This window comes from Strix uralensis, chromosome 3 (assembly GCF_047716275.1).
Source record: "Strix uralensis isolate ZFMK-TIS-50842 chromosome 3, bStrUra1, whole genome shotgun sequence".
NCBI classification, from domain to species: Eukaryota; Metazoa; Chordata; class Aves; order Strigiformes; family Strigidae; genus Strix; species Strix uralensis.
In genome coordinates this window covers 34,921,182-34,938,496 of record NC_133974.1, presented here as the reverse complement: position 1 = coordinate 34,938,496, position 17,315 = coordinate 34,921,182, and the positions used below count along the sequence as shown (strand labels likewise).

The 17,315-nt window shown below is 40.5% G+C and overlaps 1 protein-coding gene across 1 annotated transcript in view; it reads right to left on the bottom strand.

Annotated features, from left to right (window-relative positions):
* KCNQ5 (potassium voltage-gated channel subfamily Q member 5) overlaps positions 1 to 17,315 on the bottom strand; it is a 295,700-nt gene that overhangs the window by 22,119 nt on the left and 256,266 nt on the right. The window contains exons 9-10 of the mRNA XM_074861878.1: positions 16,183 to 16,209; positions 7,235 to 7,455 (exon numbers count right to left, since the gene is read on the bottom strand). Coding sequence (XP_074717979.1) covers positions 7,235 to 7,455; positions 16,183 to 16,209 — 248 coding nt within the window. The remainder of the gene's footprint in view (positions 1 to 7,234; positions 7,456 to 16,182; positions 16,210 to 17,315) is intronic.

Sequence of the window (17,315 nt, the reverse complement as noted above, 5' to 3'; positions counted from 1 at the left end):
ATGGAATTTAATCATATACTTAATGATAAGAACACCTAAAACTCCCCCAAAGACGGAAAGGCAGCAGCCCATGTTTACATGCTTTCCAGAGTAGAGGCCAGAAGAAGGAGGGCCAAGGAAGTGAATCATGTATTTATTTCCTTGATCCCTGAAAAAAAAAGGCTAAGGGTTTCTTCTAATCATGAAAGAAGGAAGGAGGAAGGACAAATAAACTTCTATGACATGCTCTTCACGTTAGACGCTTAAAATTTGTCTAGAAAATGACACAAAAATTTCTGGTAGTACACAACAGTACTCAAGTGGCAAAATTAGGAAAAATTATTGAAAACATTGTTTACAAGGAGCTTTTGTGAAATGGTTGCCATTTCCATGTTGGAAAGCAATTTCACAGGAAAGGAAGGAAATCGGTGCCTCCTGGAAGGAGGAGCACTTCTGCACGAGCTTGTAGGAGCTCCCTTTCCCTTCTGCTCGACCTGAGCCTCTACCCTGCAGGCAGTACCTATGAGGAGTGCAGTAGTGCTGTATGCATAGCCAGTTCCTTTCTGCTGAAAAAGGCAAAGCTTTTCAGACGGGGAAGAGAAGAGGACATCAGAACTGGAACTTGGTAGCTGCAGTGCAGTATGAAGCAGAATATCATAAGAATATCTCTAACACATTTTATATGTGAAAGCATTTCTAAAAAAGCTCAGATTTGCCCAAAATGGAAGGTAGCATTAGTGGAATTTTTTTTACATATTCTGGGTGTAATTATCTAGTCTCCTTTCTTTGTAAGTGCAATTTTTTAAGGTCAGAAACCTAATTTATATCAGTTATCATATAATGCAGGCAAGCTCCAAATATCTAAAATTCTAGCATTCCTTTCTAACAACTCTCAGTTATCTTTAGTTATTATTTAAATTCTCAAAAATTTTCTGCACTGGCAAAATTTCATGGAACAGCTCCCACTACTTAATTAAAAAGTAGTCCTTTTCATTTTGAGTGATGATATGAAAAACCAGGAGACTTTCTAAAAACAATTCATTAACTGCACAATAATTGTGCAGTTAAAAGGGCTGATCTTATTATAAATCGTGGCACATTACCCATCAAGTTTAGATGGCCATGTGAGATAGTATGAAAGAAAAATGCTAGGTGACTCTAAAGGTATGTTTTTAGTGTATTTTTAGATACACATCTCTGTTATTTTATATACACCACACACAAGAAGTTAAAACTGAAAAGAAGTTGCAGATATATATGATAAGATCTAGAACTGTGGACTAATGAGCTCAATGTCACACCTAATTGACTGTCTCCCTGTAAGACCCTGTAGCACACATCAGTTGATGCGATGTCTGATATTCCATAAGGTCTACAGAGATTTTCAGGTCCTGTTGTTTGAAGGAGGTGGTAGCTGTGGGCAAAGGGAGAGAGAAGGATGGCAGCTTTAGATTCAGGTAGCCACAGGAGAGTCCTGTATTTTAAAAAGTCATGAAGGACTTCCCCAACATTTTATAAAAATGAAGACATTCCTCAAATGTTTCAGATTTGGTGCAGGTGGGTTACAGAATCACAGAATCGTCTAGGTTGGAAAAGACCTTGAAGATCATCCAGTCCAACCATTAACCTAACACTGACAGTTCCCAACTACACCATATCCCTCAGCGCTATGTCGACTCTACTCTTATATGGTGGTTGGGAAGTTTTATGAGCATCCTCGCAAAATGACTTCTTAACTCATGTGTTTACTCTTCACTACAGATGAGGTTATCTGAAATCCATGCAAATCATACTTCTGTGTGGTGGTCTGCTGCTGTCCTTCATGGAGCTGAGCTTGCTAATCATTCACCTGTGACCAGCGAGTAAGCACTCAGTCCAGTGAGCAATGGTGCACAGCAAGTTCCTCAAGATGTATCATAAAAAGAGAGACTAAATTATGGACTCATATGGCCAGGACCTTGGTTGGAATAAACTAAAATAATGCCTCAAAACCAATGGCCTGTACTTATTTACACAAAATGAAAAAATGGCTCAGAGCTTAGATCAGAATGCCAGGTCTTCCTAATTAGTTACAGTGACAATGGTAATAAAGGAGAGCTCTATCATTGAGTTAAACAATCACAAGAAAATAAATCTCCTGTCTAGCACAAATTGATACATTGCTAATAAAATGTCATTTAGTCCCATCATATGGGGTTTATACAAATTGAGCAGCTTTGTTTTGACATCATGCAGCTTCATTTTGAATCAGCAAATTTAATCTAACTGAGATGTAAAAGCAACCAAACTAAGGACCTTTGCCCCATCAAGCGAACCCTGTACAAGGTCAAGATGTTTGTGCTACTGAGAGGAAAACCCGTCATTTTTGCAATACATAAATTACATGGTAGTAACTGAAGACATGGGAGCTGAAATGCACAACTGCATTCTTTCAATGGCTCTTATAATATACTCTACCCCGAGGATTTTGTGCAAGTAGGGAATGAAAGGCTAGAGGTTGCGTAAGCAGGGATGGTGAAAGAAATCAAATATTTCCTTAGAGACTTCTTTTTAATTAATCAAATGAAATATGTTTGTAATATTTCCAGTTCTGAATGCTTTTGATGTTTTATTCAAAAAGCCACACAATGTCTCTAGGTTACAGTAAAGGTACAATAACTCATGCAGAGGCTTAGAAGCATAGGATGGTAGAAAACAAGTATAATAGGGCATTTTTGTCCCTCATTGATAACTGCATCCACAACGTAATATCAGTTCATTACTTCAGCTGTGGTGGTGCAAGACTGGAGCATGATTTAAGCAGAAAAGATTCTGTTCCTTAGAAAATGAGGCAAGCAGAAAAAAATCACAGCAGGAACACCAGTGTCTGCAAAGGCGAGATTTTGTGAGGTGAGTCTCTGGCTGGATCTACGCTACATACAATGGGGGATGGGCACAGTGCCTCAAGCAATGGCACGAGATCACCTGTACTATTTAATCACTTGCACAGACTCTGGCACGGGTTTGGCCCCTGCCAGTGGGTATTCTCATGTGGCGGGGGCTATTCCCCATGGGCAGTTTGGCTGTGGTTTCCCTGGTTTTGGTGCAGGGACACTGCATGAGAAGGCCCTGGGGCCAGAGGTGGCTCCTGGCTCATGTTGTGTACAGGTATGGGGGTGGCTGCCTGTGGCTCTGAGGTCAGGCAGCACCTTCACCCATGCGATGCGGCATCCCTTCGGGGGAGGGTCTTGCACGACCTTATATGATTCTTGTATCCTTTTAAGTGTACGCTTTGTAAAGCTTCACTATTTACCATTCTTGACTGGTGAAGATTTTCCTTTGATTTGCTTGATCCTGATAATTCCCTTTTAGACTGAAAACAGAGATTGGAAATACAGCATCCTGGCACCTTCGTTAATTTGTGCAGGGTCTCCTCTTCAAAAGAGTTCTGGCAGTTGTGAGCCACATGTCATCAGAGGCTGGACATGTATTTAAAATCAGTTTATATAAGTCTCGGTTTTCAATTTCACTCCCCTGCACTGTTGTTAAATGCTCTAGAGAGCATCTGCAGCCACGCCACCAAAGACCTCTCCAGTCATCAAAGCTCTCTCAGGTTTGGATTCCATTTGCAAATGCACATATGTAGCTGAAATAATTGCTGCCGTTGCCAAGCTCACTTTGGCAATGGCAATAAATAGTTTATAGGCAGTTTCAGAGGACTGTTGCTATCCATAAATAACGCCATTTATGTAACAGTTTTGGTCATACTGTTCTAAGGCTGCTATGACAAAATCCTTTTGGGAGATACCTGTGCCCAGCTTAAGTGTTTTGCTTGTTGTCAAGAAGCTCTCCTTCTGTGGTTTTAACAGGCAGCAGGGGAGTGTTAGTAAGCTTTTGTTACTGGGTAGCCTAAGAGGAAGGCTACTACATTTTCAGTCATATTAGTCTCTTAGCTGCCTCTCTGGATTAGAAACTTCCCTTTACAGGCCAGTTTCTAATTTCTAATGTTTAGTTTTTTCAGCAGTCTCTTTCTGATGGTTCTGGCCCAGATTCCCACCATGTCCTTTATCAGAACTCCGTCAGCCCTTGAAAGTCGGTCTCTTGACTGTCTTAGATCATCCTCATACATTAACAATTTCTCTTCCTTTCAGAACCCTTTACTTACATATTTGCTTCTTTGCTTTACTTTTACACAGAGTTCAGCATACCTCACCATCATAGCGAGATAGTTCCTGCCCTACTTGTGGTAAGAGAAAATAATTTACAACCTCATATCCCATACGCTGAAAGAAAAATGAAGCAACTATCTGAGTGTCTTCTCTTTTGGAAGGGGGAGTTCATAGTGAGAGTTTATTATTTTTTCATTAGATCACTGATATAAAGTTTTTACACTGGACTGGGTACCCAATACTATGTTGTCACTGTCCAAAAGGTCTATTGCAAGTGTCATTTCTTCTCCCCCCAAACATGCTACAGAGATGTAAGAATCACCAGAAGAACCAGCTGTTCAAGGGTATTGTTTTGTCCAGACTTTTATCCAGAAAGGGCTGGCTTCTAGTTTGGCTTGAAGATCAGCCTGCCAAAATAATTAATCCTTTGGCTGAAGAATACTTCAAGGAGGAAACTGGAGGACCTGACAACTGAAAGATATTAATAAAATGCTGCAAATACTTTATTTTCACCCAGTGAAAAATGCAAGATGTTCAAAACTAAATAAGTCATCTCCAGATCCTTTTCATTGAGCTGTCAAATACAGAAAGCATATCAAACTATGAAACTGGTAACACACCAAAAAAGAAAAAGAAATCAAAGTTGGTAGTGCCTGACTTTTCCTGCAATGGACTGGGTAAGGCAGGAGGGAGCTGCCTCTCAGCAGTGAGCACACTGGACATCTCTGATGATACTAGTCCTAGAAGTAGCTGGATGAGCTCCCAGAGTGGAAACTTGGCATTTGCCTAAAAGCTGGAGACAATGGAAGCTGTTCCTTCTGCTACAGATGAGAAATTGGTTGTATCTGTTGGCCTCAGTTCATAAGGGTGGACTAGTAGCTGGAAACCGCTGACCAGGAAACAGGCTGCACTCACCCTGAGGAGCGGGAGGATCTTTAAGGGTTTACACACAGCAATGAATGCTCTGTTGTTATTATCTTTTATGTACAGATATATCCAAGGTACCGTTTATGCCACCTTTTCCGTGAAAGGGAGACAATGAGAGGGAACATGATCTTCTTGTGCAGATCATTGCTATTAATGACAATACATACAGGACAAAATAGAGGACATGACGAGGAAATGTTTCTGTGACAAATGAGTTGATGGAAAACTAAACGGATGCTTGAGTGAGGTACAGGCTGTGTAGGGCTGGAGCAGAAGTGAGCCACTGATACTCCAGGACTGTGCTCTGCGAATTACTCTCTTCTTAGTTCACTTCCAGGCACAGTGGAAGTTACGGGTGTTTAACCTATGAAATCACTTCTGGTGTGATTTTGGGGAGATACTTATGCGGTGTAAGTGATTATGTAGGAAGACTAAATTTAGACAGGGTAACTTCAACCCCACTCTGGTACCTAGAGCATTTCTCACTTTCCACTGTGGAGCAAGTGGCCTTGTCCCAGCTCCATGTCAGCATAAGACCCAGGCCAGCATCACACAGCCCATGTGCTGCAGCTGCCGTGGGACACAAGCCAGGCCCCGTGCCCCAGAATGTAGCAAGGAGTGGTGAGCAACCTGGATAGCAGCCTGGTGGCTGGTACACCCTCACTGTAATGCAGCCAAATTTGGGATTTGTGCATCTGAGAGGTCTCTGCAGGGGAGGGCTAGCCTGGAACGATGACCTTAGCAAACACTGTTGGTTTGTCTTGTTTGCTCTCCAGGAAATGTTTATTTACCCAGGTTTTTCCTGAAGAGATGTGTTGCGTAGGACATCCTCAGTGGAGGGATGGGACATTTCAGTTCAATGGGTATTTGGCAACCTACATGTCTGTGATAATATGTGCTCTTAAAAAGGAAGCAGACACCAAAATCGCACTTCTGTCTAATTAGTTTTACCACAATTGTTGGATATAACATGCATGATTGCCATTGTAGAAAGAGTTTAAAATTATATCTCTTTACTTGGATCAAATTATTTACATTGTACATTTCCCATACAGTCAGGGTCACTGCCTCCTGTTGTAGCTGATCATTTTTTTTCTCTTATTTTCTACCTGGGCATCCCACAAGAAAGAACAAAACGTTCGTAAGTTGGGAAAAATGTGAATGGAGAAACCCAAATCCAAATTCACTGGGGCAGCGGTACCCCCAGAGCTGTGTGAGTGCACCTTTCAGTGCAGGACCCATCCCTTACAGGGGTCAGGCTCATCTGGTGCTCTCAGCTCCTGCCTATTGGAACGCTGCTTTCACCCACTTCCGTGCTCCCTGGTTAGGGGAGTCACTGTCTCTGTTTTGGCAAGCTTTTGCAGATGAAGATCTTTGCCTGAATGCTGGCTAGTTTAATGCCAGAGAGGACCTTAGCTAGCGAACGGAGAGCAGAGAGGGGCGGCATGGGAGGCAGCATGCAGGAAAGGCTATGTTCTTGCCTGCTGAGGGGTCAGAGAGACATTATGACAAAGATCCACTTCTTCACTTGTCAGGAGTTCTTCCTACATGTCAAATGCCCTTTAGAAAGCAATACATAAAAACAGTAACGCTGGTTTTGTTTGCTAAAGCCACCTGCCTTACCGAACTGGATGCAACCCTGTAAAACTTAAAGCACCCAGTCGTATGTCTTGGTGGCAGTGACTGTATCCCCTGTGGAGGTAAGAGGGCATTTCCCAGCTCCTCAGCAAGCTCCTCTGCCTGAGGAGGCCAGGGCTGTACAAGCTATGCTCTTGGCTGGCAAAGGCACAGCCGATACAGTGGTGGCCGTGGTGCGTGGCCCACCAGCGAGAGGCGGCAGGTTTGGGAACCAGCTGCACCCAGTGCTGGGAGAGAGGGGCTGCGGCAGCAGACCTGCTGCAGCCAAACCCGTGGGATGCATTTAGTCTACCTGTGATTTTCTGTATTGATCCCCTTTTCCACCAGTTGGTCTCTATGCATCACTGACACAAGATTTCTTACTAAAAAAACCCACGTTGGCATGCTCTTTGAAGCAGGCTGTAGCTTTCTTGTGTCTCTGACCCCAAGTAACAACCCTTTCTGCTTTCCAAAAACGGGTTGCATTCACAGCGTAGGTGTGCAAGAGCATCAGCGGGCTGGGAGCAGTGTGCAATGGCAAATGAGGCATGAAAAACTCCTACCGTCAACCATGGGTTTGGGCTGCGAGCTCTTCAGACGCAGTGAGGGCCTGAAGCGGGTTCGGTCATTGAAGCTCCAGCTCTTCTGGACTTTGGTTGGGCTGCCCTCAGTGGCAATGTCGGCACTTGGTGACCGGCGATCTCCAACTGAAGATTGTCTGTTCTTTATACTTTGACCTCGTGGGCTGGCCATCCGGACCCGCTCCTTAAAACTTAGCTTTTGACTGTGAAGAAGAGAAATATATTTTATTTCATAGTTCCTTCACTCCATTATTTTTTGTATCATATGATAATCAAAAATAATTCCTAAAAATTCTCAATAGTATGAATCTGTTTCTTACACACTTTTATTTTCATTGAATATATTTCATTTGGGAATGAAACTGATTTGATGTAATCTGTTTCTCATAAAGGCATTATCAATGGCAGTCTGTCTTACAATACAGAATAACCTTGTAAGGGAGATTAAAATTAATAAATAGAAACAAATTTCACCCAATTATTATTGATTAATCTCTAAGATTTTTTTTTCTATTCCTTGTAGTTTAAATAGGTTTATTTCCATGTTAGTCAGCCCAGCTCAGTGCATTTCTGGTCATCTCTTCAGATAAACAAGAACAAAATGTATTCTATTGTTACTGCATGCCATGTAGTATTGTTTGGGGTTTTTTTAAGCAGGCAAAAATACTGTTAGTATATTCATGCTTTTTCAAGATGTGGCACTTCCAACATTTCATATGCATTGTTAGTGATCACTCATATCCAGAATTCCTTGTTACAGCACTTACTTGGACAAGACGAAACCAAAATTAACAAAACATCCAAGAAACAGCGTGATGACCAATTAATGGAAATGTAATGATACACCGTGTGCTCACTAAAGTAATTGCTGGAGATTAAGCTGGGAGCTGACTACCTGCAGGTGGTACCAGACAGGTGCTTTAGGGCGGGTACAAAAGCCCAGCCAAGCTCATGACTGTAACTGCTGGATCAACGGTGGCCCTGTGGTCTTATAGTTGGTCAAGTGAAAGCTGTTTTTTTTCCCCTCATGTGCTTATAACCCTCCCTTCCAGTCAGCTAAATGCGGGATATGTAGATTTTCTGTTTCCCAGTGCTTAAATTACCTTTGTTCATGTTCAAACATACCTGGTGAACATCCTGTGGTCACCATGACTATCTGCCTATGCTTTTTCATTATTTAACATTTTTGCCTTTGTTTGTCTCTTCCTGTAGCAGAAGGCACAAAGGGCAAACAGAAGGGAAGTCTGATACCAAGGTTTGGAAACCTTGTTTTATCTATAAGGTTGATTGCCTGTACAAGGGAATGGTCATCTTGATCACTGGTCCTGTTCTTGCAAGGGGAGAAATGATGGGAGCAATGCAGTAGTTGCTCATGGTATGATGTTACTGGCTCTTGCAGTCCTACTGCCCTGGCATAGGCTTTGGGGGTGCTTTTAAAACACCTATAGCGAAGCCTGTCTACCTGCAAATTATAATTGTACTTGAAGTTAAGACACTATCTAGTAATTTCCAAGGCTTTCATTTAACTTCAGCACGCCCATAAGATGTTTTAAACAGAAATGAATTCTGCAGGCAATTAACTAATGCTGACACTGACTATTAACTAATGCGAACATGGACTATGTGGTTCTTAGATGTTTAACCTACTGCACTCTGAAAATACAGTGTTAATATGTAATTATATGAAATGGAAGGTACTAATAAACTTCTCTGGCTGTGAAATGTTGAGATAATCAGATATCTTTGTCCATGCACAGCATAGCATAGCATAGCATAGCATTTCATTCTGAATACAAACATCACTGAGAGCAGAAAGGATGCAGTCTGTAGCAGGCAAAGCACATGCTGGGAAGCTTATAATGAGATAATTTTCAAGAATGCTAAAAAATGAGCACATCAATTGAAAGATTATTAGATAAATGTATTTCTATATGGCATGTTGAATCATTTGAAAGAATACCTTTACTGTAATTTCTGAATGTAATCCCCTTCTTCCCTTGCCCAAAGTAAGCGATTGTTGAAATAAACACATCATGGTGCTGGAAATGTTATCTATTTCCATTGCAAATTGTTACCCAGACCTGCAGTACTGTGTGCTGTTGCATATGCAATACAAAAGACCCACAGAACCTACTATTTGAAAGAAAAGTAAGTTCTAAAATTTAATTTTCAATATAAATTACAATTCAAGACTGAATTACATTTCAGCTCAGGAATCTTTTGCATTGTACAATTTAATGAAAATACAAGCTGTAAAATATTTATTACCCGCATTATTGCATTGTCATACTATACAGCATGAGCAACAGAATCAAAATGGACTTCTTATTATAGATATTATTCCTAGGCATGTGTCCCCTGTGCTTTCCTGAACTCCTCTTATGGCTCAAATTGCATTTGCTATTGAAGCATGAAATCAAATTATACTTTTTTTGACAAATTTTAGAATAAAAAAGTTTCTGGACAGCTCTTTTCCTGTTGCACTAATTAAAATTAAAGGAAAATTGATAAAATAGCCATAAAAATGATCAGTATGGACCATATTTTTTATAATCCCATTAATTCCAAAATAAAAATGAAAATTAAAAAAATGAAAAAAAGCATACGTGTTGTTCTGTCAATTAATTTGTAGTAATGAAAGCAATGGCTGCCTTTAAATGATTTCTACACATGGTTATTTCATTTATAAAAGCTGAATGGTACACAATGGCTACTTAACCTGAATATCTTTAGTTCTCCAAATCAAAGCAATGAGGCAATGGTGAAAGGAACAGTAGACACTTCATCTGTACTAGAGACATTTTTCAAAAGTGCAACACTGAGAATGAAAATATTAATTTAAAATGCAGACCTCATACTTAAAAAAAAAATCTGCTTTGTAGCAATGGAAATGTATTGGCATGCCAAGGGTCCATGCAGAGGATGCTGCATCGTGAAGAGAAATGCAGCCCTTGAAGGAAGCATGGTTTGGAAACTCTGTTTCGCATCTTGAGAGTTTCTCCAAAGACACTTGTTATAGCAGTTCTTCACTTCTTGGATTCCTGTTCCTGTTTTGAGACTGGTGGGAAATGTTCCTGAAGTCACTGGGTCCTACTCAGCGCAGGCATAAATTCTATGACTTGCTGCTGTGGAGAATTCATGCTTGGGAGAAGAAAGCTGCTGTCCTTGGGAGCACGCTGCCATGGGGCTCTTCTATGTATGATAAATAACACATCATGAAGGAATAACTGAATCCGAGCATTTTGGGAGGCATCCTGACTGTGGCTTCTTCCCACAGTGAAAGTCCCTTTCCTTATAGACAATACGGTTCCTGGCTTTAGACTCTCTGTTGCAACAGTGGTAGAGATGGTGTTAGAGATACAGAGTGGAGATAATCTTATGCCCTTTCAAGTATCTCTGGGCATTCTGCACTTGAATCAGTAGCCACTGAAGCCTTTAGGGCCCTTTAGTCTGATTTAATGCTTGTTGAATTAGCACTGTTCAGTGCCTCTTGCAGGACCTAGCCTACTATATTTTTCTCTCTCCCCTCTTCTTCTCTTTTTACATAATACCCAGAGGAAATCCCTTGAATTAATGTAAACCTGTTAATGGCCATTGGAAATTCACATATCCCTCCAAGTACTCCCAAACTTTAAGTTGAATGTTTGTCAAAAAGGCAAAAACCATGAATCAGGAAAATGGGTGTCTAAATGCTTTCTGAAATTACACAAGATCCTGAATCAGACCTAAATGACAAGGATCTGAGAGAACCACATCTGTCTTTAGTCATCTCTGCATTCTTTTAGATGTGTGTCTGTCCATCATTTCTTGCACCTTACATGATTTATCCCAGTTTGGTATATATGCATATTCGCTTTCTACTACAGTCTTCCTTGGCAACGGTAATCTCTTGGGACCTATTGCTCCTCTATTCTTGCAGGTTGCAAGTTGTGGAATATATTCACTTCGATAACACTGGAGCTTTGAAGCATCTTTTCGGGGAGGTCAATTACAACTGCCACTTGTGGGAAAAAAAGCACATGACTTTTCCCTATTCGTTTGCCTTCTGGAAGGTCAGTTGCAGGATCTTACTGCTTATTCTTCCCATCAGTACATGCATGAGCTGCTCACTTCTCTGGGATAGCAAAGGACTTTCTAATTTTTAATTATTTTAAAAATTCTCTTTTCCACCTTTGATTTAAAAAGGAGTAAGTGTTTAGGGACACTAGAGGTCACTGTGGCTTCACTGCAAGGGGAACAAACACTTCTCTGCTGGACCAAATAACTAGACTTGAAAAGATTTTGTTTTAATTAATAAATGCCTACAAACCTTTGCTTTTCTCTCTCGTACTCACAGCTCTGTCTGTCTTCCATGGACCACCTTACTAAACTTTTTGGTTAACTGAGCATCTCTTTGCTTCCCAGTCCCACTCCCTTACTTCCTGCATTTCTGGTCAAGTTTATCTTCCGCCCTGCTACAGTCTCAGACCTGCAGCACTACTGCTTGATACTAATCACAGTTTATGATTTGTTTGCCAGTTTTTCATACTGAGCTGGCTGGTGGAATCAGGAATAAGAAGAAATTGAAATGAATCAGAAGTAACTGAAGGGTCTGAGGCTGAGGGAAAATGCTTTGGATCTCAAGTCAGAGACGGAAGCTAAAATTGCCAAAAAATTATCACCCATGGCAAACAACAGCAAGCAAACATATGTGCCAGTTTTCAGCAGTTAACTTCTGATAAATACAGATTTGTTGATTCTTACCAAGCCTACAGATGACTTTACTGAAATTAAGCTAAGTTGAACAAATGCAAATGCAATGGATAGTGCAGTGAAGACTGAGGTTCAAATATTCAAGACTTCTCCACCAGTCTCATGCTAGGACCATGAATGCAAGAAATGTAGTGTTATATCTCATACCTTCAATGCGTAATAACAAGAATTTCAGACACATAATGTCTTAAAGTTCAGTTGTCAAACAGAAAAACATACATGATGTTCAGGGGTTTTGTGTATTTTTTCCTTTTTCAAAACAGTTTCCAGATAAGAGAAACTATTTTTTATCTCCATTTTCTATCACTGGTTTGTACTTGTATTGTCGTTTAAATTATTTTTAAAAAGTAAGAAAAAAATTCTAATAAGCTTGAGTTATAAATCAAGGGTTTCTTCCCATAAGATCTATCCATCTAGGAATTACCATTTTTGGTAAGAGACACACTTTCCACAGAATTCAGCTGAAGCAGATGGTTGATTTCACATGCATTCCTCTACCTTCCAGTATAGGATGCAGGCACAGCTTCCACAGGCTGTGTCCAAGGGGATTCTTCTCAATAACAATTGCACATTTTGACTGTTGGTATTGCCTAGTGTGTTATAGCTTAATATTCCCCACTAATCACTCAACTGCTATGGTTATAAAAATCCTCTTGGACTTGGGGAAATGTCTTTACCCAAATATTCAACCCCAGTTTTAGATCTCCGCAGGGTAATGCATTCCAAAAGTTCAAGTCTCAGGCAGAGAAGGGGAGAACCGGGCTGTGGCAAACCGTGGCGTGCTGCACACTGCAATTGTCTGACCGTGTGAGCTTCAAAGAGCTGGTATTATTGCCATTGTATTAATGTCATTGCAGGCAACAAGCAACAAGGGAATTACAAGCACTTCAAAATAAATTAAGAAACCTTCTTTGGGAAAGTAAGGAACTTTAAAGCACTACAGAGGGGAAGTAAATGAATCATGCACCTGATGTTAGTTGGCATTCTCAAACACCATGTGAATAGGCAGGATGCTGAATACCTATGTTTCCGAGGGGCGTACATCCTGAAGAGCTTCTGTTTATTACTACAAAGCTTACTAGGAGTGAGGGGAGATAGAGGACTGTGTTACTAAACATTCCACTGCTAGGTGAGGGGTTAGGCTTTCCACCTCAAGTTAGATTCTGCATCACTGGCATTTTTTTTTTTCATATGGTGCATGCAGAGAGTTTACATTAAATCTACTTGTAGAAACAGATCTGGTATAGGAGGTGGAGAGAATTCCAGAGTATAATTTACTTGTTACCCTCAGAGCAGGGATGAGTTTTCCCCCATGCTGCTATATTGGCAAAACTCCTCCTTATTGCACCAGAGAGAGTTCTATGAATAGGGAATTTGTATTCAGGCTAACTAGTTGCAACACTAGTTGGGTGATGTTCATCCTTTGCAGACACCCAATGCATGTCCTACACACAGCTTAAGACTGCTTATGCTCTCAGGATGTTGTAAGATTCATCAGTCTTGATCTAGTTTCCTGCACAGGAACAATTTCAGCCATGTTGTATAATTTAACAGAAATGAATATTATTTGCATTCAGCATGTGCATTTGTAGATATGGAGAACTTAATATATTGGCTTTTTAACTGACTTGCAGAACTCTAGAACGGATTTACAGAAATATCTCATTTACAGTGTGGATACACCAGAGAGGTCATCTACCATTAATTTTGATAAATGATTAATTAGAATAGTTGTGTATAATATTTGGAGAAATACAACATACATGTTTTTCTTAAAATCAGTATGAAGCTACAGCCTCATAAGCACAGCTCTTTCAACTCAAATGCACAGCCACGTTTAGTTACCTAATGAAAGACTGTAGGTCTATACATGACAAAATGCAAGAATTAATTTCTCTAAATATAAAATTAATTTCGGTAGGAAAGAAAATAATTAACTTTTACCTAAAGTAATAGAAGTTTTTCTCCACTGTTATTAGAATGGAGTAGAGAGCAAAGAGCATATTCAGAAATCAACCCAATGCACTACTTGTGCAAACACATCTCCATTTAAACAGTGAAACAAGAAACAGTTTACTTAGTTCACATAGCATCCCATGCAAGTCACTCAGCATTGCAGGAAGAAAGAAGTTAAATAGTCAAGACAGTTATCTCGAAGTATGTTGCAGCAGTTTGCATTTACATTTTTACCACAAAAGACCACATACACCACATGTATTTTAAGTGACACAAACATACAGCAATATATCAGCATAACAGCCTCAGACAAAACACACCTTTTTCAAAAGGCAGTGAGTGGTCTATAGGATTTTCACTGTAGACCAGGATCTCAGGAGTTGACTAGTTCATTTTTATACCTACACTAATTTGCAGCAGTGCACATATTAGTTAAGAGTTTTGGAAGGGACAAACATCTTCCATTCAGTGAAAATAAAGTGAAAAAATCTGGCTAAATCATCGACTACTTTTAAAACCACAACAGTTATCACTAATGTGGAGCATGCAATATAATTTTGACAGCTGGGGTTTTTTTTGCATCTAGCTTCTACTTATTGTAAGTAAATTTGTCTCTTTAAGTGCTTGCAGGTACACCTGGGAATAGCTTCTCCCCTCTGCACAAATCACTGTTTTGGAGGTACATACTCATTTACTGCCTACTTCAGTCTCACCTTTAAAAAAGCTGAAGTCAATTTTAAATGTTGCTGTTGAAGGAGTAGGAAATATGGCTGTCAAGTGCAAAAAGTTTTGATCAGGCTGTAATAATTTAATGAGATCAATATGTTGCTAGCAAGCCTATATGAAAAGTCACAGAACTGACAGAGCAAGTGAAGTGCTCTTGAGGGACATCTCAGAGCAAATCCAGCCTCCTCGAGTTACGGTGACACTAACAGCAGTTACATGCACATTGGGGAAAAATGATGGAGTCAGGTGCCGGAGGAGCAATCTGGAAAGTGGAATGGGACATGGGTAATTGATGTGAAGATATTACACTCCTGCCTGTGTGTGAGGTGCTGCAGTGCTCAGACTCCTCACAGGTGATGGAATAATCCATAAGAGTTTGTGAACCACAGTACAACTCGAGGGTGGATGTATTTCAGGGGTTGATGTGTCACCAACACTTTTCTTCTTGGCTTTTCATTGTTTTCTGCTCAGAGTTAAAGTCCACCATTCTCTGATCATGCTGATACCACAGTGCCAGCTGCCGAACACCTGCTGACTCCATCCCTAATGAGTTTTGGAGGTAGTGCAATTTCTCTTGTAGCCACTGAGTTCTTTACTGTCCCTAAGGGTTCAAGCTATAAGGATGGCAAAGAGCAGCATTTCCTCTTACTGCCTTAGGACTGTGCATCTCCAGGGCTTTACTTACCCTGCCAAGGCCTGCCTCTGTGCGCTGTAGGCAGCTGGTCCTCAGCCGGCATCCAGGCTGGGAGGAAACCCCACCTGCCCTCCCAGCCGGCAGTATCAGGGCTTACTTAAGGAGAGATGCCAGGCTGCGTCCTCTGCCCGAACAGGGCTGTGTGAGAGTGCAAACCATGCAGCTGGGAGGAGGTCAGCCACTGCAGTGGTGCTTTCCCCCCACCTGCTGTGTCCTCAGAACACCTCTTAGGAGGAGACGTCAGGAAAAGGTTAGGAAACGTGGAGACATGGCACTGAGGAAGCCTTGAGGATGCTCCTGCAGGGCAGCACAGACCCTTGCCGAGGTGACTTCCAACCAGAACCAGCCCCATCGGGGGTTCCTTCCCCTGCAACAGAGGGCTGGTGGGCTTGTTCACAAAGCCAAATTCAACCATTTGCCTGTAACTTGCACTGAGAATCCTGGAAACTGCAAGCATCAATTTTATGGCAGAAGCTGGGGGCTGCATCCTTGCCCAGGAGCTGGATCTGGCGAGGCTGCTTCACTCTCTACTCCAGCACTGTTCAAACTGAGCTCCCCCTCAAAGTTAAAACATGTGGCTAGAAAAGTAAAAAATTACCTAATTTTTCAATACAAAAGCTGAGACAAAGAAGCAAATTTCAGCAGCATTAGTCTATTGACCCAAGTTTAAAAAAATGAAATTTGTGATTATTATCAGTTAACAGTTTCAGTTCACTGAATCTACTGTACAGAACTTGAGACATCTAAAAGCCATTAAGAAGCAGTGATTTCACAGATAAAAGAAATAAAAGGAACTACAAACCTGCTAGAAGCTTCCCCTTGTTCTTTTCTTCAGGTCAGGGAGTGGGAGGGAAAAATATACTTGTTATGCAGATAGTAATCACATTACTTAGTTACAGATGATGTTAGATATATGATAAACGTAAATGGATATGATAATTAGTGTACAACACACACGTTACATTGCAACCACAAAAACATTCAAGCAAGACTCGTAACTACAATGCTTCTGAAAAAGAAACTTTTCAGTTGTTTTAACACATGCACAACATGCTTAGTACATACCACTGCAGACTGAGTTGGCAAAGCACTTAGGCAAAATGCATTGCTGACACATATATAACAGAAAGCTGTAGGCTCTTATTAGGTAAAGTTATCTCTGGTAAATAAAAATGTTTAATTTTAGGATAGCACAGTAATATGCTTATTTGAAATAACAAGTAGATGCACTTTTGAGGGACAGTCATATTTTAGAATATTTTAAGTGGGATACAGCTTCATTATTTGTGTAATTTTATATCCATCTGTTTATACTGATGTTGCCTTCAACTTGTTTGTATATGTCAGAAATCAATATCCCATGTAACTTTTAATCTAAAAGCTCCTTTTAGTTTGGAACATTTTGGATTTACAGTTATGGTAATGGATTGCTTATAGGCTCTGTTCTTGTCAACTCTTTGAAATTCAAAGATCAGTTTTGGGTACCCAGCCAAACCTCTTTTTGGCTGAGCTTTTTGGCACACGATTACCTTTTTACTGTCATGTGGATGTTCATCACCCAGCTTTGGGAGAAACCACTAATTCTCTTGCTCTGTCTGCAATAACAACAGTTAGGATGCTTATCAGAGCTTTCCCATAAGGTTCTTAGCACTCTCCTTTTTGATCTTTATCAAGTATCTTTTACTTCCTGACTTCTGCCCCATCAACTTACTACCTTCTGGTAAATTTTGTACTAAATTATTGAAGAGTCCTGGGCTGCCAGTGCTCTGTGAATTCTCACCCAAACTAGGACATCAAATATTTCTTCTCTGCCAAACTGTGACATCAGGTCTTTTTAGTTATCTTCCTGACTGTGTGTATAACTGAGGATATATTTTGTCCTAAGGAAATACTGAATATATCAGAAGTTATTAAGAAAAGGGCCAAATTCCCCAG